The sequence below is a fragment of the Poecilia formosa genome, unplaced genomic scaffold (assembly GCF_000485575.1).
Source record: "Poecilia formosa unplaced genomic scaffold, Poecilia_formosa-5.1.2 Scaffold1122, whole genome shotgun sequence".
NCBI lineage: Eukaryota > Metazoa > Chordata > Actinopteri > Cyprinodontiformes > Poeciliidae > Poecilia > Poecilia formosa.
Window position 1 is genome coordinate 138,653 of NW_006801061.1, and position 24,993 is coordinate 163,645.

The window sequence follows — 24,993 nt, forward strand, 5'->3', positions numbered from 1 at the left end:
CTTTTTTTACATAAACTGACTTTTTTTACATAAACCAATGTTACTTGATATTGTAGCAATTTGTCCTTAAACTCTCATTTCATTTCATTTTTGTGCTGTTGGGTTGTCTGTTGCTTCACACACTCACCGAAGGCACGTCACAACACAACACCTGCTGCATAAAAGGCAAGCGTATGTGATACAACAACTTTGTGTGAGCTCCGTTTTCTTCGTACTGCTTGGCCACGCAGGGCTCTGTGTCTGAGTGACTGATAGCATGCAGAGTAGAAAAGTCACTTTAGTGCATCATAAATCTGGTGCAATGTCCCCGTAGACCTTGAGTGGAGGATCAGACTGCCAGATATGATATATAGATTAATATATATTATCTGTTCAATATTTAGGCACACCTCTTCACTGAGAACCTTTGTGTCATCCTTTTTGTTGCTCATGTCGTTAGACAGGTGCGCAGACGTTTTTAGCTCTCGAGTGTAGGCTGTACATTAGAATAAATACATTTTCAATGATCCTGCTTTTTGAAGCTCCTTCCTTTCTGCACACCTGCCCAACCTGGTGACCTATTTCAGCACCGCTCTGCCTCAGTCTGGGCTGTTCTTATTATACCTGGCTATATTTTCTTTTAAAAAAAAAAAAAAAAAAAATCCCTCAAGTCAAATTGCAGTAGAACTGAATAGCCCCGAGTGACGACTCTTTGTTGTAGCTTCGTTCAGAAGTGAAGAAGTTAACTCGTTTTTGCTACGTGACTACAAGCCGAATTCCACACTTGCTGTGAAATGTAAAAAAAAATAAAAAATATGCGCGCACACACCCATGGCGATCATATGCCACAAACACATGTGCTCTCTCAGACGCAAGGGTGTGTCCTGTACAGTGTACTGTTGCATTGAATGGCTGTGGCATGGATTTCCCAGAAATCCGGTGCGAGTTTGAATACATTTTCTCCGTCTTTGTCAAAACGAGTCACTCTCGCATTCTGAAGAGCCGGGATCCATGGAAAATTAGATCGCTTTAGAGATTAGTATGCCACATGTGCTGGGAGCAGACAGGGCGGTGGATGGAAATCAGTTGATTGTGAGGAAACAGAACAACATAAAATAAAACGACACATTCGCAGCATTTTCGGTTCCGTTCTCGGCCTGCGCAGGATTTCCTCCAAGTTTCCTGTTCAGATGTGATAATGATTCAAAAATATTATGCACATTCTTTCTGAAGCTCTGGAACTGAACAATGAATGCAGGAAAAAAAAAGAAAACAACGGGGGAAACAGATGATGCACAGATGGACATAGACTAAAAAAGCAACATTACGTAACACGCCGCAGTTTCTGCTTTATCCTGCATGTTATGGATGAGGGGATAATTCCCAGGCCTGTTCCAGGATTAGATAAAGTGTGTGCTAGACATGTCAAAGCAGCAGAAAGGATTATTTACATAATAACAAATGACATTTATTCTACTTATTTGAACATGTGCTGTTATTATTATTATTTATTTTATTTTATTTTACTTTGTGGCTAAAGTTGGTTGCTTTTATGCAGTAATTGATTGTATGTGATATTACAACCAAACTTGAAAGTTATGTTTTAATATGATTAACTGTGTGATGTTGAAGGCATTAACATGTTTTCGGCCGGCTAAGGTACAATCAGAGTTTTGACTGTTTTCAGTGTGTTGATTGTTTTCAGTCTTGCCACAAATTCTCATTTGGATTTAGGTTTTGATTTTCACTATATAAATGTACGTGTGTGTATGTGTGTGTGTATTTAAAATCTTTGATGGAAAGATTTCAGACAGATGAAGGTCAGATCTTGGCCTTCCTGTGATGCAGCCTAATCGATCTTGAGCATGTCTTCCTAACATTTATTTCCCGATATGAAATATGTCAAAAACCAAAAAACCTTCCACTCTAAACTCCTTAAGGTTGAGTTATTTAAGCGCTCTCCTTTCTCCGTTACTTAATCTAGACCTACTTCCTGTCTTACGCACACTTCAACCTTCTCTTTCATGCGTCCCAGCCTCTTGTCCACGACGGAAGCAGGGCGATGAGCAGCTGTTGAATGCGCAGTCTTCCGATTATGGAGCAATTCAGCAGAAGAGCAATAACCAAAGGAGCGGAGAGCTTTTGTGATCCCTACCCCACCTTCCTTTGTTTTCCTTTTTAAAGGTTGAAGTCATAGAAATTGTATTTTAGTAGATGTTAAAGCCTATTAGCTCTGCTCACAGCTTATACGCAGTTTATTTTACTGAAACTGCATAATAGATTTAGGGGAAAAGAAAAACACGCAGTATTTAATTTGAGTTACTTTTGAAATCTGACATCATATAAAGTATATGCAATGATAATACCGGAGGGCTTTTATTTATGATGTGAGAAGTTAAAGAGTGCTTATCATTTCTGAAGCAAACACCCCCTCTGCTGGATGGCATGTAACCGTTGCTTCTAACCTGACATTTCTTATGCCTGAAGGCCAGTAGAGATACCAACTTTATAAAGCGTGAGGATACATCCAGGCTTTGGAGTTTCTCTAGTGTTCAATAAAACTTGCTTTACCTGAAAAACCTGAGAATGAGAAGAATAGCAGACGGATGTACAAGCAATCAACAGGAAATAAGTAATTATTGTAAAGCACTGTGGCTTTGCAGCGCTTGTGTACGAGTCTTACCTGAAGCACAGTAAAGAAACTTATTTTCACAACATTTTCTTTCTACTCTTTCTGTTTTATTTTTCACTTTGCCGAGGTCCAAATGGGGTGAAACATCAAAGGAGTTGCTCTTGTTTCTTTCGTAACGCCAGCAGCTCGCATGGCGCTTTTTATGTTCTCTGCCTGCCAGAAGTCCTGAAAAGCCAGAAAAAGCATTCATCTGTCCTCGCGCTAAGTAATCAGTGAAAGAGATAACGCCGCAAGACTTAATGTTTAGGATAACTTGTGGGAAATTTCTGAGATTAAAATCATGTGTACGAACAATTTTTACTGTCCTCCAACAACACTGAGGTGGCCGTCATCAGTCGTTTCAGTTGAAAGTTTAAGCTAGCTGGTATGTTTCACCGTATTTAGTCAAAGCTGGCTGGTTAGCTCGTGCTAAAGCAACAAATTTGTTTTCTAGATTGGTGAAAACCAACACTGACACTTTTATGATCGTAATTCAGATTTGTTAGGCGTATTCAGTTGTACCCTGGTGTGATGCTATAGCAATTTATCCCTACAATATATAACTTCTTATTAAGTGTTTAACCAAATAGGTGACAGCTACAGCTCTTCTCCCCTGAGTACATGTAGAAATGTCTTTTTTTTTTTACCTGTCACCTCGTTCTTTTCTCTTTTTTTTTTCTTCTTACCAAAATGACTGCGCCTCGTACCTAATCCTTTCATCCTTGTCTTTACGTCCTCCGCTCGTCTTCCTCCCACGCCCCCTCTGGTATCTGTCTCCCTCTGCCTCCTGCACCTTCTCCTCTTCCTTCTCCCGCTTCTCAAAATGACACGAGTCACACAGAGAAAACAGCGGCTCTTCTGTTCGCCTTCGTATCTGTCATATTTCTTCAGCTCCCAAGTTCCTCTCCAGAGTACTGGTTTTTATTTAACGCTCGCAGAGTGCTGGAGCAAAGGGAGCCACATGATGACTGGAGTCATCACTCGCCTGAGGCACATTGCCGGGCTATTTTACTTCTTTTCTTCCATAAAATAAGATGTGGGTGTGTGGCTGTGGGTGTCTTTTCTTGTGCTAAAATGAGCAAAACAAGTGACAAGTTTTGAGTCCTCTCGTTGTTTTTCTTTCTTTTTTATGTCTTCCCGCAGCCCATCAGTAATGCAGACTTTATCGTCCCGGTGGAGATCGACGGCACTGTTCATCAGGTAATGCCGCTGTGATGTGGAGGACCTCTGTACGTAGGCGTAAATATAATAACTTTATACTGCCTGTTTTAATTCATGAGGGCTCCCCTGGGAAACCTGTTTCATTCGTCTCTATATTTATTATTCTCTGTTATCTCACAGCTACCGTGCATCAAAGTCCAGCCACTTCAAACCTCTTAGTAGTTTTTGCTTGATTTTTTTTTTTTTTTTCTCTTCTTGCTCACTGTCATGAAAAATGGATTCTGACTTGGCTGTTTTAGCTTTAAATGTCCCCAAACCTGTTGAAGACACTATAGAAAATGCAGGATTTTTATTTTTATTTTTTCACACAATAAAAGCAATTGGATGAAGTAAACCAAGAGACTCCTTTTGCGCCATCCGTTGACCTCAGAGGGAAGAACAAGACTCAGGACCGTAGCTGCAACCTCGTTCAAGTAATCCAGGATAGGCTTTGTGGATCTACTTCAGCCTATCCTTGATTACTTGCACTTGGCAGCAGCAACTAACCCACAAAGACTTCCTGAGGAGAACAGCAGAGCGGACAAATATGGGCTACCAAGTCTTTTTTTTACACGGTATGAATGTAAAATGTCATGCAATGCACTCTTGGTTTGCTTGAGGGAATGCTGTGATAACAAAAGGATCACAATCTGAAATATGTGTCTCGCCTTATCCCTACAAACTGTTCTTTCTGATTTGAAAAGTGTGTTTACCAAATCAATGCCAGTTTTGTTCTAATTTTAGTGTATTAAAAAAAACGACTGAAATTTTATTAAATTGTTTAAAGTGACTTTTAGTTCTTAATTTTATATGATTTCTGCTTGGGAATAGGCCAGTCTTTCAAATAAAACATTTGCAAAATTACTACATGAATTGCATTGTAGTTTTATTGTTTGCTTTATCAGCATGCTGCTGTTAGTGCAGATGCCAGTGGTAAAACATTGCATGTTAGACGCAGACAAAAAGAACAGCAAACACAGGCTGCCTTAGTTCTCTTTGTGAATTGATTGAACAAATGTTTGCTTTTACGCATTTGGTCCAAATGGGTTGATTGGAGGAAGCCATTAAGAGGTATTATTCGTGCAGATTGAGGACCAGCGTGTTATCTTTGTTATGGGAAAATAGGTTTGACTCTGAGGAATTGGGCAGTTTAATTGTTGAACAATGACAGTTTTCTTGCTAACGATGAATTTTCTTTTAAACATCACACTAAGGTGTACGTTTTGAAGAGGCCTCACGTGGACGAATTCCTCCAGAAGATGGGGGAGTTGTTTGAATGTGTCCTCTTCACTGCCAGTTTAGCTAAGGTCGGTTCACGTGAGACGCAGTAAATGCTCTCCGTTGCCGCGTCAATAACCTCTTTCCTTTTGGGTCTGGTTTAGTATGCTGACCCCGTGGCAGACCTGCTGGACCAGTGGGGGGTGTTTCACGCTCGGCTCTTCAGGGAATCATGCGTTTTCCACAGAGGAAATTACGTCAAAGACCTCAGCCGGCTGGGCCGAGAGCTCCGGAAAGTCATCATTGTAGACAACTCGCCTGCCTCGTACATCTTCCATCCTGAAAATGCAGTGAGTCGTTATTTTTCGGGGCAGTCCAACATACTTGAGGTCAAGTTTCAATAGTTCAAAACATTATCTTTGGGCTAAAGGAAGAATTTCCATCTGTCTGTCCACTTTTCATTCAAACTTAACCCTATTTACGGTTGCATAATTTTCTTCTTTGGTTAAAATACTACAAGTGAGAATGTCTTGTGTTCTTCATCAGTGTTCAGCCTGTTAGTCAAATTTAAGACTTTTCTCCTCCGTGGAGAACTTTCTGCAACTCTTCCAGCCTTTGATGTTTTTCTCCCCATTAATTATTAACACCAAACTCACACCAGCTCCTCACGCATAATGCAAGACTTTAGAAGCTGTTCTCAGCTTTTTTCTTTTTTTTTTCTTCCCCTTTGCTCACTTTCAAATCAAAGCTGTTCTCTGCTCTGTCCTCAGGTCCCGGTGCAGTCCTGGTTTGATGACATGACAGACACAGAGCTGTTGGATCTGATTCCTCTGTTTGAGGGTCTCAGTAAAGAGGAGGACGTTTACAGCCCCTTACAGGCCTTGAGGAACAGGTAGCAGAAAAGGCAGCACCCCATCAGGTAGATGTCTCACCTCTCTGCCACGGTCCCACAGCCCGGCTTCTGTCCTCCAATCAAAAGGGTGGCCAGTCTGAGCATTTAAAGGCGAACTGGTTTTAATCTGGAGAAAAGGACTCTGTGGATTCTTGCCATCTGTTGATTCCTGGACTCTTTCTACAGGACTCCTACTGACAAAAGATTATATTACTGTATGTACATAGTAAATGTTTCTATGAGTAAGATATGCAGAAAATAATTTTTCTATCAGAGAGGCAGTTTTACTATTCTATCAAGATTCTGTCAGGTAATATTTTAGTTACTAAAAACAATCAAATTCACAGATCATATTTTGTTGTTTTTTTTTCCAAGACTGTGTGAGCTTTATTTTCTTTTGTGTGTTTTTGTTTTTTGTTCCAACAACTGTGATTGACCTTCTCTTACAGAATGAAGTGCCTTCATTACTGTGCTTATTTTGTTGTTTCGGGTTATTGGGTTGGGATCTCCAGAGACATTGTTATTTGTAAATCCTAAAACAGAAGCTGAAAATGATTCTTTGTAAAAAAAAAAAAAAAAAAGGAAAAAAGTCTGGCGTTTATAAAGCTAGCCTGGATTACTGTAGGGTGTTTGATATCAGTAGCATTAAATTGTCAAATTCGCCAAAGACGTTTACAGTTCAGTGTGATCCGTGGCTTAATTATAACATTTAATCCTTGACAGTGGCGGTAAATTTCTGACCCTGGAACATACAAAAAGCCTGCCTAATTTTTTGAAAGATAAAAAAAATAAATCAACATTTGTGACCACTGTCAAATGATAAATGTTGCATTTCTGAAATTTGAAAAAAAAAAAAAATCTAGCTTAGGTTTTACTGAACTATGTTTATTGAGGCTAAGAGTGTTGGATGAATTGTAAAGAAATGCTGTTAAAACTGTACTGTACGACATAAATAAAGTTGCAAATTTGCACACTCGTCAGCTTGTGATCAAAGCGTAAGAACTTTGGCAAAACTCAACAAAGACCTTCATTTGGATAGTTATACGGTACATGAGAATTTTTACAGTTTGTAACTCATGGTAGCTATATTAATTTTCACAACTGAAATATGTTTTTAAGTATATGAGTGAAAAACGCATCACAAGTCAGCCAAACAAGGTTCCTGGCTAGCAGAGAGTGATGATTTTATGTACAGAACATCAAACAAGGCATCAATGAATAACACAGTGGTCACCCAGAATGAAAGTAGCGATGACATTTTGCAGTCTAGTGTGGGTTCTTAAGGTGAAGATCTATACAGCAATATATGCAATCAAGAAAAGGAAGTTGAGAGAAATGATGTCTGAAAAAAGTAGGTTAGAGACCTAACAGACCGGCACTCTACCCAAAGATTCATAATTGATCAGTGGTGAGTCCAGTATTCATGTAATTCCCCAAAATGACAAAACAACTAAAACACTGATTAACAAAATTTCTGCTTTAGTTCTGACCAGAATCTTTATTCTTATGTTAATTAACACATCAGTACTTTATAATTAAAAGTCCCTTTAGTGCAAAAAAACTAATCTTCCTGCTTAAACATGTCAAAAAAACTGATATACTTTCTGCTACTCATTTGGTTCAGACACTGAAAATAAGTCACTGGTCCAGGTAATTATGAGATAACACGCTGGAGGAACACTTGGAAAGAGTGGGTGTGGTAGAGGTTACAAAACAAAAGAAAAACTCAGAGTTAACACATTTTCATACCTGAAAAACATTACACTTTCAACAAACTTATTCATTATAATGATTGCTAAAAAACGTACTTGGTGATTTTATTTTTAGCTGGTTAGGAGAAAAATGCTCAGTTCACCAATTTCATTTTTCCGAACCTTTCCTGTGTAGAAAATCGGTCAGGGAGGTAAGATTGCTCACTACATCTTGTGTTTGCAAAAGTCGATTGTGCCTTTATGTTTCAAAGAGTTTTTCCTACAAAGAATCTTTCTGTGTCCGTCTTAGTTACTTGTTTATTGTGACGTGTTGGTGCTTTTTTTACTTACAGGATTTGGGAGTTTTCGGGTTCTAAAATATTACATTTGTCCTTTGATCTAATACAGATGAGTTTGGTCTGCGGGAGAAAAACAGAGAACCAGATGAAAATCTGGACATTTAACGGAACAAGATTTGGACAACACACAGAAAAACATTCATAGTCATTTAAAAATGAGATGTTAAAATAATTCATCATGTATTCAGAGTAAGCAGGCCTGTTTACCTTGAGGAAGGATTGTGTATGTGTGAATATTTATAATTATGAATTAATTAAAACTACTAAATCTTGATTGGCTGCCTCAGGTCTACAGTGTTTTGTGTATTGTGTAAGATTAATGTTAAGACACAGCATTCATTACAAATCTCACAAAATAATCGAGACAAATAATTACACTTTTTACAACTATTATGTAGAACACATTATTCCATGAGTAGATTTTAATACATCACACGAGGAAGTAATTAATATTAAAATGATCCAAGCTGAATAAATGCAGATATTTAATATTTGCATTTATTTTTGCTTGGACAATAATTAGGTACCAAACATGACATCATATGATAATTTAGAGTTTCATATAAATGATCATCGGCTGGAATATTGACACATTTTTGCATTTTAAGTTTGTCCAAAAAAAAAAGGGTCTTCATACACAGGCCTCAACTTTTTCAATAAACTTTCATGCCAATTTTGATTATACTTGCTTTCCAGACTTTACCCTTCAGGCAACAAGAACAAAGGTCTTACAATGTTCAATTAAACACATAATAGCTCGTAATTGTACGGAAACTTTAAACCATTCCATATCAGTTCTAATACTACCTCTATCATGCCTTGTATCTCGTCTTGGCTCTAAGACTAAGTCATTTATCATCTAATATTCAATAATAATGGTCTTCAGTTTTGGTTAATGAGTGAAAGCAGCTAAATAAACATGTGGGCTGAGGAGCAGAAACTGGAAAATGAAAATTAATATAAGTGACAACACGTTTAGATTTCTCCTGTAAGTAAGCTGACACCACACACTGTCCACTGCACAGACTGGCACCTTGCTGGATAACCTGCTTTCAAATTGCATGAATATTGCACAATTTAACACAAATAATGCCTTTATCATGACACAAGAATGTCAAATTTACACCCAATCTGCTGGAATGCAAAGCCATGACTTTTCAGGATTTCTTCATATCACGTTATCAGTGTTGGTCCCTCAAACTATGGCGAAACTCAGCTGAAGCCAAAGAGAAAAGAAGTAAGAAAATAAATAAATAGATAGATAATGTAAAAAAAACATCAGTAGAAGCATAAATTTTATATAATCTGAATTTCTCAAGCAAGTGAGGCAAACAGCTTCGTCCACTACATCATGACTTGTTTTAAAAGTCCCTTTAATTATAAACTAATCTTTCAGTAGGATCCTGCTGAGCTGTGTTGTCTGCAGGGTTCAGTCGCAGGCAGGCAGGTGCATTAATTGCACCATTATAAACTAGTTAATGTGCAACCGAGTCAAGATGTGGACCTTTGCCTTCCGCTTACGTTGCTGAATTGCACTGGTGGATTAAGCATTACATGGCTTATTGTTCAAGCCCGGAGCATTCCCGTTGTCGGTGTTTCTTTCTAACCTTCAACTTTTCCCTTCAGATATGAAAGGGCCAAAGTTCATTAAGTGCAACTGATGTCAGATTTTGAATGGAGTTCAAGAGTGAATGAAGAAATGAGGTGCCACCACTGAAGGTAAGTGCAACTTTATTGAGATCATGTTGATAACAATAATAGATCAGTTATGTAACAGTGAACTCTTTGGATTCCCTGTAAGGGACTGCGTTATCAATATGATCCTATCTCATTAAAAAAAATAAATGCAGCAGATGTATATCTACAAGTAAGCGTAAGGAAGTCTAAACTATGATTAATTTTTTTTATAGCTGAACCTGACAGATTGTTCACATACTCTGAAAATAGGCAAAGCTGATCCATGAGTGGAATTAAAGAGCTTTTGCTTTTCACGTGTTGAAGTGGCCTGCCTTTGCAAAGTTAAATAAACGCCACGAAACGGCAGACATTTCTTGAAGTTTAAGATGAACCGTTAAGCTTCTGTAACAATACTATAAAGTTATTGTTTGGCAACGGACTAACATTTGCTCGTTGCAAAGTGTTTCACTCTGTTATCTTAAAGATTGTGCAAATATGTTTGGATGCAGAGTGTGAATAAGCCTCATGCTTTGCACATGAGCTTACACACCAATTTGCATGACTTTTCCCTACTAGAACACACTGGTGGTTTCTGCACAACTGGCATCCAGGGCTTGCTTCTCCACCTGCACCAAATGTAGACAAAGTAGAAATTTTAATGTTTATAACAGTGGTATAGACAGGCATATAACCGTTAAGCTTTTTCTCACTCACTGACATTAAATTGGACTAAACTTTTTCTGTTCTAGCTCAGTTTGGATTACTAAAAATAATTCCTGTTTACTGTCTACCAGAACAAAGAGAACAATTATATTTATATTACTTTCTTCAAAATTTAGAACCATGCATACACTTTCTGTAATCACAGTTGTTGTTTGCTAGAATTTTAATCCATTTCTCTTGACAGAACCAATGTTCCCGCCGCATTGCAAACTTTTCAGCACTGCCCAGATTTTCTTTGGGATCTCAATAAATTCTTTTTATGGCCTCTCCAACACATTGACTTTGTTGTCCTTAAGCCACTTTATGACTAATTTGGCATTATGTGTAGGGTCTTTTTCTACTTGGAAGGTCCATTTGGGTCCAAACCTTACATTCCCTTCATGTTGCTTCAGTCATGTTCTTTCCTCATAATGACATCAGTTCTGTGTAGTGCACCAGTTCCTCCCATTTCAAACTCCCCCACAATACAATGTTATCGCCTCCGTGCTTCATAGTTGGCATTTAGTTTTTAGGCTCACGAGCCTCCAGCTTTTTCCTTCTAATATAACAACAGTTGTTGTCCTAGCACTTATATTTTATTTTATTGGATAACAAAACGTGTCTCCAAAAAGCCAGTCTTTGTCCCTAAGTTTGTTTGCAAACTGCGATTGCTTTTTTTTTTTCCACTTTTAGAAAACATACTCCTTCCTCTCAGTCCATGTCAGCACAAGACTCATTTTTCTGTTGATGACGAAACTCTGTAACCAGATTCAACCAGCATCTTCTCAGGGTTCACAATTTCTCTCTTAGCCTCAAGCCTATCACCACTATGCGCGTAAGGCAGAGAGGATGCGGACTATTCATTTACTAGACCTGCTAATCAAAATAGAAGACTTATTTTTGGACGGCCTGACAAAGCTTTGGGTAACGCCCTGATAGTATTGCACCCTACGTGGAAACCATATTGCCCATATCAAAATCCATCATTGCTTTACAAGGACCGTACATTTTTCAAGAAATCTGAAATTACTTCTCAAGTGCCCCAGAGAACCTCTAATTCCTTGATTATGCCTTTTAAATAGCTCCTTGAGTCTCTTAAGGAATAACAGTCTGATTTCACTGCCTTGGAGGTGTAACACTTGTGCAATAATAAGCTTCATGGCCCCTGTAATTTCCCCAGTGTAGCTGAGAGCTGCTGTTAAACATTAACTCAACTCATACAACCTTCTTAAAGCAAAAGCAGGAGTCTGAGTCCAACTCAGTAGTTTTCTGAACTTTCGTCCGCTAGCGAACTATAAATTACCGTCATCAAGGCACAAAATGGCAAACATCAGGCCAGAATGCCCTCCTCCTCCTGCTCCTCTTTATTGTCATCTCTTGTGTGTAGGAGGTGGTGAGAGTAGGTCCATTTAACGTTGTCACAATGTAAATATCACGACAGGAAATTGCAGGTGTGGTTAAACCTGGGTGTGGACACAAATACATCAAACCCTCTCTGCTTCACACACACTGTTGGAAGGAAAGCCCAGCGGTAGATTATTAATACATAACTAAATTCGCAAATCTGTTTTGAATAGGAGACATCGAGGTAATCGCCACATCTAGCAGATCACAAGGTAAGAACAATTCCTTTGTTTCAAGTTTACCACCTGTTTGAACGTATTTTTATTTGTTTGTTTTTATGATTTACTGCAGTTTGGAAAAAAAAAAACACTTTAAAATCACAGAAATTAGATTGTTTTATTATTATTATTATTATTATTATTATTATTATTATTATTATTATTATTATTATTATTTTAAAGTCTTGTCATTAAAATTACACATTTGATTTGCTTGATTTGGAGACCGAAAAATCGGGATGATTTTAATGCGTGCCATTGACGGAGCTCATTGTGCAAGGCTGAGTGAAAAGACAGCGGTTGCTAATTGACTGGAAACCAGTCTTACCTGATGCCGTGCTACTCTCCTCTTTCAGTCCGTTATTTGCTTTTTCTTCCACGATGCTCGAGCAAAATGGATTTTCACGACAGGAATTAGCTTTAACAAAGGTCTTCCACAACAGGTCAATTGAATCCAACTAATCAAATAATAGAGAGAACAGGAATTATTGTTTACTCCTTCTTGCAGGCATCACTCAAATGTAGAATTATATGTAAACTAATAGATGTTCACATGAGCTGTAAATACTATTGCTAGTGTGTCAGTTCTTTATTTATGACTTGCATTTGTCCCATTTCTTAATTTTAGATCTGCTTCATATGACCTTATTTAATGTAATACCTCTACTATTATTTAGTGTATTGTGCAACCAACACATTTTAGTTTTACTTGTGCAATTTGCATCCAATGAAAACTATTGCTGCTTGCTAATTTAATTAATGTTTATTCAACTGACAACTAATGTCTTGTCAAGGCAGTTTACAAGACAAACATGTCCAACTCCTATCCAATTTATATATACATAATACCAAGTGACTAATGCAGTTATTTATAGTCACATTGAATCCTAGCTCTAACACAATGCAGTCAATTTCCGTTTCTGTTCCCATACTTAAAGAAAGGCCTGGCTAATTGCATCCAGTCATTGACTTTGCCCATTCTTTGGACCAAGCATGTGGCGACAGTGGAAATGAAACCACTTTACAGAGCAAAATACCTATTTTCTCTGAAAACTGTCTCTCAGTGCTATATGAATTGACTGGAACATTATTTGAGTTAATAAACAGCCAGAGAAAACCTAAACAGAAAGCCTGGAGCTCTGCTGCTGAAGATGACGTTGAACGATTGCAAAAAGAAACGTTTAAGGACATTAGGAGTAGTTCCAGACCTCATTCACTTGGCATGATTCAGCGGTTTATTTCATTCACCCCTGCCCACCATCACAGCACATTCTATTAGAGGCCCGTACCCTTCAAATAAACTCCTTAAGAGTAATAAAGGCTGCAGACTCATGCTGCAAGTTGATACGAAGACAATAAATCTGTGGTTTATGGTTAACATCATGGTTGTATTTTTGTACGATATCAGGTACTTTTTGAACTATGCCTTCAATACTTTGTACCATCATTTCCATTTTGGGGGGGAAGGAGCCAGTCTGATGTCATAAACTACAGATAAATGTTCACGTGTTTGGTGAAAACCCAACCCTGAGGGATCAGCAGCACATCAGTTGAACTTAGTGTGAAAGGGCATCACCACAGAGACAGAGTCCTGCGTAGCAGCAAGTCACTTCCAACAGAGTTTATGTTAAAAAGATGTAGACTCTGTCTCTGCAGTGGAAAACCCAATGAAGTGATGCATAAAATGTTACATTCACAAGCATTTCTCCAGCCTGAACCAAGCCCAAGCACAATCGCCTCACTATCAGGTCAGCCAATAGCAGAACCCTGTTAATATTAATGGTATGTTTTATTAAGATTCTGGTGGAGTACAGCTGGCCTGATCTATCTCACTTTAGTAATCAGCTGTGCAAAACATTGGAGACACGATCAGAGGTGTAGTTCAAGATGTGTGCACAGTGCCTTTCAAAATGTCTCCTATCCATTAAAGTTTTTCAGATTCTCTGTGTTACAACAACAAGCTTTAATGTACAAGCTTTAAATACTACTACTGGTTAAAAACCTCGCACAGCTGAAAGTCTTTTGAGTTGTGCCTCCACCAAATTCTCCGTTTTTAGCGGAGCATCTCTGCAGCTCATCCAGAGGAACTGTTGCCCTTTTGGCTGCTTCTCTGATTGGTGTTTTCACCCTGTGCTGTCTGATGTGTTCTTTGGATTTTATGATGCTGTTTAATCATCAATGCTCTCTTAACAGAACAGCTGTATTTATTCTGAGATTAAATTATACAGAGCTGGACTCTGTTATTAATGAGGTGACTTCTGAAAGCAGCTGGCTGTATTAGAATTAATAAAAAGGTTTGTTTTATTATCGTCATTTTACGCTTTACTTTTAAATTATATTTATTAATGTTTGTTTGACCTTTTATTCATTTGTTGCCACTTATCATATTGTACATTTTAGACAGTGACCTATTTGTAGAAAAGAATGACATTTGAAGATTGCTCTTGCCCACTTGCAGAAATTAGCTGATTTCCTGCCGATGGTTTTACAAATCTACAAGATATCTACGGCTGCACAGATAGACAGTGTATATAATCAAAATGGTTTGAACAGTTTTAGTAGGAGTGACCATAGTTAACGACTTGTGTCCTCATTGCACCTCTCTTTGCTGGAGGTAAGCATATTTAAAGACTCCAACTCTCTTGTGATTTCCGTCTTTGCTGATCCTTTTTTTGTCAAACAATTTCTCTAACATTTTCAGATTTTTATTTGTAAAAAGAAATAATGAAATGTATACATCTTTTTCCCTTCTACTTCACATTTACAGAGAACCTTCAGTTGGTTCCTTGCATAAGATTTAAGTAAAACGTACCGAAGTTTGCTGTCACGTGACAAAACCTGAAAAGGTTCACGGGGTATTAAAGCTTTTTCAAAGCCACTATATCTGAGGACTAAATGATCCCAAAGCCCTTTTAGATACATGACAATCAGACAGAAGTAGCACGACATCCCACTGAGTCATGCAGGGTGACAGCTGTACGCCCGTGTTCAGTGTTTGCTTATCGTCGCTGTTGTTTCTGATATCTCAGCAAAGCGGCTGTTAAAGCACAGCTGATTGCAGGACTTGCCACAGCTGCCTCGCTGTCAGTTACGTAATCTTTCAAAAATATCTTCTAGATATTTTAAAAATATCTTTCTCCACTGAAATGATGGAGAATATAAATCTTGAAAAAGTGTCATAAAAGTTTTGCGTTTTGCCCTTTGAGTATTTAAAATGATGTATGACTCGCTGAGTTTTTCACCATTGTTAGTTTCAATATATGAATGTTTCATAGCTTTTATCATATTGCACCCATTTTATTTATTTATTTTTAACAGAGAAGCTAGACAAACATTTATTTCATTTCACTGATGTTTGCCATATGACAGATGTCATATCACCTATCGTTCAGAATAAGCATCAGAATGAGGAAGAAAAAATATTTAAGGTAATTTGAAGGTGGCATGCTTGCTGCCGACCACATGAAACCATTTCTTAGGTTTACAAAGAATGGTCTGAAAGAAAAGTTAAACAAAACGGCAGACTGGTTCATTATGACAGAAAGACATCAGCAGCTCTGATAATCACTTGTTACAACCAAGGAAATCAAAATAAAATCTTTGAAAGTTCAGAGAATCTTGAAGCAGGTGGACTACAGCAGGAGAGAACCACACTGGGTGCCTCTCCTTTCAGCCAAAAGCAGGAAATGGACGCTTCAATTTCAACAAATTACAACAAAACTCAGCTGTGATAAATCGCAAAAATTTGACTTGACTTCGGCTGCAACATTCAGGTCAGAATTTAGTGTAGCAATCAAGAAAAGGTGGATCTATCCTGCCATATATCAATATAATCTGGTTTATGTGTAATGATCTGGAGATATATATCTCTGTGTAGCACAACCTTTTCCCCTTTTGATCATCATTTAAACGCCACACCCTAATTATGTGCTGCTGTTACTGACAATGTCTACCCAGCAGCAAAATTTAACATGCTTCAACTTTTGCATCAGCTGTAACTGGTTTCCTAAATGTCCGCATAAGATTGCTGTACTCCAATGATTTCCACAGTCATTAAGTTTCAGTCCAACAGAGTATTTTTGGGATGTGATCTGATGAGAAATTTGCATCCTGAATGCGCAGCTGGCAAAGCTGCATTAACTGTGCGGCGCATTCGTGTCAACATAAATCTTGATGTTTCAGAAGGGTTTGGGTCATTCTACAGTCAGACGGTGATCCAACTGGCTTACTTCGACTATTTGAGAGGTTTATAGCAATATGATTTTACAAGGGTCTTGTGTGGATATCATTCATGGATATATGGTATGATATCACATTTGAAGTGATTGTGTTCACTGACATTTTATGGGTAATAAGTTGAGACAGAGAAGCCGATGACATGCACCGTAGATCCATTTTGAATATTAATCAGAATTTGATGGAGTTTAACTGGGGTATCATCGTCGGTTTCACCCCTGAATACTTCACACTTCAGCACTGACTCGTGGCTCAGCGTTACCTTGGACACCCACCATTTGCATGTTTGATGGCACGCAGGGAAAAAGACAGCTGTCCAACCCAACATTTAAAACTGTTGAGAGGCACACCGACCTCAGTATTTGCAGCAAGGAGAAACAGAGCATTGCTTTCAGATCACTTCTGGTTGTGATTCATCTGTTGAGTCGTGAGCACTGACCTTTTACTGAAGCAAATTAGGTCTGCAGCGCCACAAAGGTGGTTCCGGGTTATTTCGCGATCTCCTGGAGAGTTTCTGTTCATAGCGACTCTCACTGTGGTTCACTGGAACCCAAAAGTTTTAGAAATGACTTTTTAACCCATTTCAGAATGACGGATGTGGGTAGTTTTGTCTTAAATTTATTTAGCTCTTTTAGCCTACTTCATGTTGTCAGACAGGTTCCCTTTGATTGGGTTTCTATATCAAGATTCAAGTTGACATATATTTTTCAACTTTTAAGTTGAAAAGTTTACAAAGTACAAAAGTTGTAACCTTAAAATTCTTTCTAAATGAAGACATTTATTCCTGTACTCAAGCGACTGTCGTAGTTTAATTTAAGTTTACAACAATACAGTTATTCTGATACTGATTGTTTATTCAAAAATAACCTCCTGTGAGATTCCTTGTCATGCATGTCTGTATGACATGCCTCAAATGTCCTCAAAGTCTCTTTCAGAAAAAATTACTTTGGAGAGTAACTTTTTTCCTCTTCTGCTGTTTTAGTTCACTTCAAAGATGAACAGCAAGGACAGAGATATGTTTGCAAACATCAATCGGAAGCCAGGCCTGCAGATATGGACCATCAGTGTAAGGCAACTCTAAAAATAGGAATAAGCATTTTCTGGTGCATTTCACAAAATATTGCAAGACAAAGTGTTGCTTCCTTGGGTCAGAGAGTTGTTGTTGTTTTCTTTACACAGAAAATGCGGATGGCTCCGGTTCCAACCAAGACCTTCGGTAACTTCTTTGAGGGCGACTGTTACATTATTCTGAATGTGAGTACGGCACCGGTTGATTTAATTTAATGAGACTCGGCACCGATAAGGTTACGTGTACAAATGTAAATCATTCACCCGTGCGCCTTTATCAATTCCCAACTACAAACCAGATAAGCAAGAATAAGGGTGTGGGAGAGTCGATCGACATCCACTATTGGATAGGAAAGTCCTCCTCCCAGGATGAGCAGGGATCTGCAGCCCTCTACGTCACCCAGCTGGACGAGTATCTGGGTGGGAGTCCAGTGCAGTACAGGGAGGTGCAGGGCTTCGAGTCACCAAAGTTCAGGAGCTACTTTAAAAACGGCCTGATGTAAGTTATAAAGTCCACTTGCCTGGGTGTTAAGGGCGGAATATAAGAAACCCAAAAGGTCACACGCACTCAACTGTGTTACAATCTCCCTGAAACATGATTTATACTGGTAATCACTTTGTCTGAAATGTTGATGTTTTTCTGTTTTGAGAATTAGCTCAGAAAAATTCAATTCATTCTCTCAGATTTTTTTCTTTTATGGTAATAAAGAAGAAGAAGAAAAAAAATCGGTCAAAAAAAATAAAAACTTTGAGTCTTTACAACAAACGTAGCCTCAGGTTTGTTTTATTACAATTGAACTTTGGTCACTAATCTCTCCGCAGCTACAAGAAGGGTGGCCTGGCGTCAGGCTTTAACCATGTCGACACAAACGTCTACAACATCGTGCGGCTGCTGCACGTCAAAGGGAGGAAGCATGTGTCAGCTGCAGAGGTTCGTAAACAAGAATAGTTGTGGATCTGAAAGACATTACTACAGTATATGTTGTACCTCCCACTGCTGCTTCGCACAGTTACACCAAAGCCATGTTGATGCTCCTGTTTGACAAATTATAGTAGAGTTGTTGTTGCAGCTGTCACTGAAGGTGTAAATAAACTGAGCAAAGCTGCGATTGTGTGGTATTGTGCAACAGCAGCCACACAGATGTTGTGTTATTTCCATTTAAATTAATTCAAAGCTCCGTTTTTGTTTGCAGGTTGAGGTGTCCTGGAACAGCTTTAACAGTGGAGATGTGTTTATTCTGGACCTTGGGAAAACCATCATACAGTGGAACGGCCCTGAATGCAACAGGAGGGAAAAGCTCAAGGTATGAGCAGAAGTGCATTTAAAGCAGCTATTCTATTCTATTCTATTCTATTCTATTCTATTCTATTCTATTCTATTCTATTCTATTGCACTTTGTTTGCAGGCGGTGCTGCTGGCTCAGGACATTCGGGACAGGGAGCGTGGAGGTCGGGCCGACGTCGTCGTCGTGGAGGGAGCACGTGAGAAGGACACACCAGAGCTGGTACAAATGATGACCGACGTGCTTGGCAAAAGACCCAGCCAGCTGAAGAAGCCTGTTTCTGATGACAAACATGACCAGGAGCAGAACAACAGCGTCCGACTCTACCAGTAAGAACACAAATGTTTGATATTTTTGTTCCACTGACGCATCATGACTGTGATGTTATTTCGGAGAATTGTATTTCATATTTCCACACTCATCTCCTGTCTGTCAACAGCGTGTATGACAACACTGGCAACGTAGTGATCCAAGAAGTGGCCGTGCAGCCTCTGACACAAGATCTGCTCCGCTCTGCTGTAACTACGTTTAATCCTCCTGACTTTTTCTTCTGAAAAAGCTTGTTAGAAAAAAATAGGACATTTTACATGTCATTATTTGTTTGTTACTGGTGTCAGGACTGTTATATTTTGGACAACTGCGGCTCTAATGTGATGGTCTGGAAGGGCAAAAAGGCCTCAAAGGATGAACGTCGAGAAGCTATGAAGAGAGCGCTGGTATGAAACTAAAGATGATTCAAGACTAAATCTGAATTGTGTCTGCGTCTTCATTTTTATTTGTCTTTTCGAGCGCTGTAATTGAGACGTTTGCGTTTTCTTTCTCGCCAGGACTACATTAAAACCAAAAACTATCCGTCCAGCACCAGTGTGGAGGTGATGAGTGAGGGAGGAGAGTCAGCCATGTTTAAGCACCTGTTCAAAAACTGGAGGGAAAAAGGGCAAATTACCGGACTGGGCAACACCCACACTGTTGGAAAGATAGGTAATATCGCCAACAACCATTCATAACCAATGTACTTACATTAAGAATGCAAGCCAGAGAGATTTATTTTTTCACTTAGTTAAAAATTTACCAATGCAAACTATAAAAAGCAAATGTTTTCCTGACGCAATTTGTAAAAAAGAAAATGAAAAGATAAAAGAGGTGATGAGAGCAGAGAAATAAAAGACGAGAAGAGGACGTAGTGGGTCCCGACAAATCATAGGATCATACTCTGATACATAGATATCACTGAAATATTACTTAGAGGACGTTAGCTATTTTAATTCTCTGAAAGACGGGCCAACATAGTTTTGGAACTTGACATAACATCAGTGAGGTCATGACATCCTTAAATCAATCATCACTTTCAGGACACCTGTTTGTGTGTACAATCTTGATTCATTTTTAATTTTATTTCAGATAATAATTTTCCTAATTGCAGATGACTAATTGAGTTCATTTTTTTTATTATTATTTATTAACACATCATTTGGGTTATCATGCAGCCAAGGTTGAGCAGGTAAAGTTTGACGTGATGGAGCTCCACGCTCACCCTGACATGGCGGCAAAGCACCACTTGGTTGATGATGGCTCAGGAGAAGTGAAGGTACAAAGTACACACTTTGATGTAAAAATATAAAACCATTACAAGTCATACTAAGACTGCCATAAGGAAGAAATAAAATCTGAAGACTTATTTTCTCCCTTTCAGGTGTGGCGCATTGAGAATTTGGAACTGGCTGAGGTCCAGCCAAATATGCACGGGCAGTTTTATGGAGGCGACTGCTACTTGGTGCTGTACACATACCGCGTGTCAAACAGAGAGCAGTACATACTCTACATGTGGCAGGTCAGTTTCATAAGAAAACAATTCAAAGTATTTCTTCCTATCGTACAAACAAACCTACAAACCCTCTGCTTGTGCTTATTTATTTCCGCAAATCTTTTGTATCAGGGTCGCCACGCCACCAGAGACGAGATCACAGCCTGCGCCTACCAGGCGGTCACCGTTGACAACATGTACAACGGAGCCCCTGTCCAGGTGCGAGTGGTGATGGGAAAGGAGCCTCGCCACTTCCTGGCTATCTTCAAAGGAAAACTCATCATCTTCGAGGTGCGATTTGTACACTGCTTTAAACCAAACTAAGACCAGTAACATTGACAAGTCAAGGAGAAAGTTGTGGAGGGGTTTGAAGCTGGGTTACGTTATTAAACATTTTTCCAAACTGTGAATCTCAAATGACAATAATAGAAAAACCCATTAGTGTACAAGTGCAATAACAGTAACGTGTGTTTTTGCAGGGAGGAACAGGTCGGGCTGGAGCAGTCAGCCCTAGCACCACCGCCAGCCTCTTCCAGGTTAGAGGAACCTCTGACCTGAACACAAAGGCCACTGAAGTTCCAGCAAGGGCCTCGTGTCTAAACAGCAACGACGTGTTCTTGCTGAGGACCCCTCAGAAATGCTATCTGTGGTATGGAAAGGTACGGATCCCATTCTGAAGCTGCAAAGCAAGCGTTACAATTATGACATGTTGTTTAAAGTAAGAACCCTGCATTTTGCTCGACGTGTGTTCTCATATTTGTGTAAATTGTGCACGTCGGTAGGGCTGCAGCGGAGATGAGAGGATGATGGCCACGGAAATGTCTGACCGCCTGTTTAGGCAGTATAAGGAGGTGGTGATGGAGGGCCAGGAGCCAGCTGAGTTCTGGATTGCTCTCGGAGGAAAGGCCCCCTACGCCAGCGACAAGAGGTCAACTAAAACAAAGCATTTAACTACAGGATTTGAGACGTCTTGCGTTTTTTTTCACCTCTCAAAACAATAAACTACCGTATTACGTTTGGTAAAAATGTCATTTAATCAACTCTCCCTATGTATAGACTGGAGCGAGAGGATCCACTTCACTCCCCCCGTCTGTTTGAGTGCTCGAACCAGACGGGTCGGTTCAGGATAACCGAGGTCTATAACTTTGACCAAAGTGATCTGGACGAGGAGGACGTGATGCTTCTGGACACCTGGGAGGAGGTCAGAGGGCGGAGTTCATGCGGACGCACGCCATCGAACGTGCACGGTGAAGTTCTGCGCTTCGCCTCTCCGTCTCACGTCCTCTTTGTTTGCGTCTCTTCAGATTTTCTTGTGGGTTGGAAAGTTTGCCAATGAGACTGAGACCAAAGAGTCTTGGAACAGCGCACGCGAGTACCTGAAGATGCATCCAGCTGGCCGCGACCCTGACGCGCCAATCATCTTTGTGAAACAGGGGAATGAGCCGCTCACCTTCACTGGCTGGTTTAACGCGTGGGATCCTTTCAAGTGGAGCGTAGGTTTACCTGGACGTCACTCAGCTCCAACGACGGTCGGAAATGTGCCGCACACTTTTTGTCTGAATGAATTTCAGACCCATTTTGGGCTCTTAATGATGCATTTGAAAAGGGATCTTTTTAATAAATATGAACATATGCGTTTGAATTTATCTATTTTTTTCCAATCACAAAAGTAAAAACATACAAGCTCAAACATGTGCAAACACTCCCTCCCTCCACTGTATTGTTAATTGACCCTTAGAAAGCTAAACATTGATTACAACATTTTTGTCAACTTTGACAAGCATCTGGCATTTCTGACTGCATTTTTGACCAGTCTGCTTGGCATAAACTTGGCATGGACCCAGTTTTCAAACATAGTTCACCTATTTTCAATAATGTTGAAGTTGGGCTTTTGAAGGGCCATTGAGGAAGATGAATTAAATTCTTCAAAAGTCACTTTTCATGCATTATTTGGAGATCATTGTGCTTTTAGACTGTCACCCTTAGGTAGTAGGAAAATTGGGTATAATGTTCAGGAACAACCCAAGGCTCAAGCCTAACGTGTTGCGAAAGATGCTTGAACACCAGCGTCACTGTCCCGTGAGCCCAAGGGAAGGCAAATTTATCTGAATCGCTCATTTCAGCAAGGAGGAAATTCAAAGCCAATATAAGACATCACCATGGACCAGATAATGGCCCTTGTCAAATGTAACATCTTCAAGTCTAATTAAAATTGTTCACATGGATGAGCCAGATGCCTCCAGTAGGGAAAATGTATGGTCTCGCAAGACAGATTTAAAGCAATTCAACTTCACGAGAAGAAGTATGTCTGGAGCAGTAAAGATTAAGCTTTCAAATCTAAGAAGAGTTTAGGAGAATTACCTCAAACAAAGAACAAAAGGAGTTTTAGACTGAATAAAGAATGGCCTTAATTCCTGTTGGAGATTTGCAGTCAAGGCTGAAGACTTGGGTATGTGCGAGGGAAATAATCTATTAAACTGAGCTCCACCGTTTCTAACAAGAAGAGTTGAAGAATATATATACCAGGATCTTCTTAAACACTATAAAAAGAAAGGAGTTCTTCTAATGGGAACATTCATCTAAGTAATAGTGGGGGTGTGTATGACAGCCTGGGTGAACTAGGAAAATATCCACAATAAGTTCAAATGTGTACAAATGCATCATTAAAATCCCCAAATTAATTGCATTCATGCCCACAATGAGTGTATGCAAGCTTTTGCGCCTTTTTAAATAGAAGTACTAATGATAAGCAAATAAAGCATGATTGAATAATCTACTATTTCTATTGCATTATCAAGCATGATTGCAGAAAAAATTCCCAGATTTCAGATGAGTGGGATAAATAATCTTGTTTGAGCGAATCATTTCAGAAATCAGACAAGCACACCTGCTCCTACATGGATGACTCGAAGCCTTATTTAGCGATGAGGAGGGTTCTGCATGCCGACTAATTCCTTAATCAAAGCCGATCTTCTCAACAGGGGGGAAACTCCTATGAGGATGTTAAAAAATAGCTGAATGATGCAGCATCTATCTCTGAGATTACTGTAGTAAGTGACTGACTGATCGCAATCTCGATCCTGATTGACTTCCTGTGCTAATATTACTGATCCAACATCTGATTTTGATGCCTCTATTTGGCAAGCATGGTCTTTATTCATTTTGTTTTCATTTGAAGGAGCTGAATGCCGGCAGCTTAAATAAAGGCGTTGACGCAACAGACTTTGGAGGCTACAGTGCTCCTGGAGGGCCTGCAAGCACATTCCCAATGTACAGGACCCACGGAGGGATGATGTCGCCAAAGTCCACCACTCCCACCAGCCCGTTCAGAGGCACCTACTCCCCAGCTGGCAGCAGTGGGATGTCTGTGGACTCTAAGCTGCTCATTAATGTACCCGCCAGTGAGCTTCCAGAGGGAGTGGACCCCAGCCAGCGAGAGGTGGGTTTGGAGAAAAATAAGCAAAACATTGATATTGTTTAAAATTTACACTTGGGTAAAGGTTTGACTATGAACGAATTAGTGAAAAAGTCAGATGTTATCTCAAGAACACACTGGGGTGTTGATAGAATATATGAAGTTAAAATGTTTAAAATCACAAAAGTCAGGTGTACGTACATACGTGTTTTTGTAATTTTTGCACAGCATGTTTGTGCACTGTGTGAATCTGCTGTGTTAGGAACAAAGACTGCAGCTATGAGTCATCTGTAGAATAACACTACAGGAGACGTAATAGAGCTACTGCAGACGCACGTTTGTGTTTTTAAAGAGAAAAAGAACTTATCATATTTCTGCTGTAAGAGATACAATGACAGCTACATTTATTGGTGTCCCTGCTAAAGTAGCAACATTTCATGTTGTCAGTGCTCTAATAGCAAGCTTTGGAGATTTTTTTTATTTTTTACCTGCCTTACCGTTCACACCTCACTCATAAAACACCAACCCAGAAGTGGTTGTAATTTAAATATCTCACTAATTGATATGTTTTGCAAAAGTTATCGTTAAGCAATCATTCAAAGCAATAAGCAGAAGTTGTGTAAGTTTTCTTATCTGTGGGAGCAGTTTTTTGTTTTTTTTAACAGTTCCCCTAATTAGTTCTTATTTGTGCATGCAGCAGCTTTAATTTCAAAAACTTTAATAACCACTTTGAACAACTTAATTTTACAAGAATGATGCGTTTAGTTTACATAGCAATCATGCAAATCTCAACCTCTTAAAGGGATATTTCAGTGTTTTGCAGTTGTTTTTAAAGAAACCCGGATTGCACTTCATTGTGTCGGGTTCAACATCTATAAGACTTTGACATGTAAAACCTGTATCATGAAACTATTATTAAACTATGTCCACCAAACGTGACAAACAAGCGAAGCCAAAGAGAATCAAGAAGCCTAAATACTTGACTAGGGTCAACACGAGTGCAGGAAATCTAAGAGCTGAGAATTTAACTGATAGTGAGACAATAACACAGGAAGTATAGCTAACCGTATCGGATTAATCCCTTGTCCTATATAAACCTTGACTATTGTAATAACACATTGTGGCCGCTAGGGTGCAGCCTAACTGCGTCCTCACTTCTCTTCTCGCTGCAGGACT

General features: G+C 39.3%; 2 protein-coding genes across 5 annotated transcripts in view; both read left to right on the plus strand.

Moving 5' to 3' along the window:
• The window catches only part of ctdspla (CTD (carboxy-terminal domain, RNA polymerase II, polypeptide A) small phosphatase-like a), a 32,396-nt gene extending 25,916 nt beyond the window's left edge, over positions 1 to 6,480 (plus strand). For both annotated transcript variants that reach the window (XM_007544366.2, XM_016667452.1), the window contains 4 exons: positions 3,794 to 3,850; positions 5,065 to 5,157; positions 5,233 to 5,418; positions 5,839 to 6,480. In XM_007544366.2, coding sequence (XP_007544428.1) covers positions 3,794 to 3,850; positions 5,065 to 5,157; positions 5,233 to 5,418; positions 5,839 to 5,964 — 462 coding nt within the window. In that variant the 3' untranslated portion in view covers positions 5,965 to 6,480. The remainder of the gene's footprint in view (positions 1 to 3,793; positions 3,851 to 5,064; positions 5,158 to 5,232; positions 5,419 to 5,838) is intronic.
• Positions 6,481 to 8,665: 2,185 nt separating this feature from the next.
• On the plus strand, positions 8,666 to 23,914 carry vill (villin-like). 3 transcript variants are annotated; one of them, XM_007544368.2, is made up of 19 exons: positions 8,666 to 9,729; positions 11,967 to 12,005; positions 17,230 to 17,313; positions 17,427 to 17,501; positions 17,615 to 17,814; positions 18,138 to 18,246; positions 18,509 to 18,619; positions 18,722 to 18,927; positions 19,038 to 19,116; positions 19,216 to 19,314; positions 19,426 to 19,579; positions 20,086 to 20,186; positions 20,292 to 20,429; positions 20,535 to 20,693; positions 20,882 to 21,061; positions 21,185 to 21,330; positions 21,459 to 21,603; positions 21,707 to 21,895; positions 23,581 to 23,914. In XM_007544368.2, the coding sequence occupies exons 3-19, from the start codon at positions 17,242 to 17,244 to the stop codon at positions 23,881 to 23,883; spliced, it is 2,466 nt and encodes an 821-aa protein (XP_007544430.2). In that variant the 5' UTR covers positions 8,666 to 9,729; positions 11,967 to 12,005; positions 17,230 to 17,241; the 3' UTR covers positions 23,884 to 23,914. The 3 variants fall into 3 exon arrangements, with proteins under 3 accessions (XP_007544430.2, XP_016522937.1, XP_016522935.1); XM_016667451.1 differs by lacking the exon at positions 11,967 to 12,005; XM_016667449.1 differs by lacking the exon at positions 8,666 to 9,729 and having other exon boundaries at positions 9,752 to 12,005.
• Positions 23,915 to 24,993: the final 1,079 nt, after the last annotated feature.

Excerpts from the sequence above, each read along its gene's own strand:
- vill (XM_007544368.2), top strand. The coding sequence starts at position 17,242 with ATGAACAGCAAGGACAGAGATATGTTTGCAAACATCAATCGGAAGCCA. Across the intron at positions 19,580-20,085 it reads CCACACTGTTGGAAAGATAG|CCAAGGTTGAGCAGGTAAAG; the intron begins GTAATATCGCCA and ends GTTATCATGCAG. Across the intron at positions 21,062-21,184 it reads GCTATCTGTGGTATGGAAAG|GGCTGCAGCGGAGATGAGAG; the intron begins GTACGGATCCCA and ends GCACGTCGGTAG.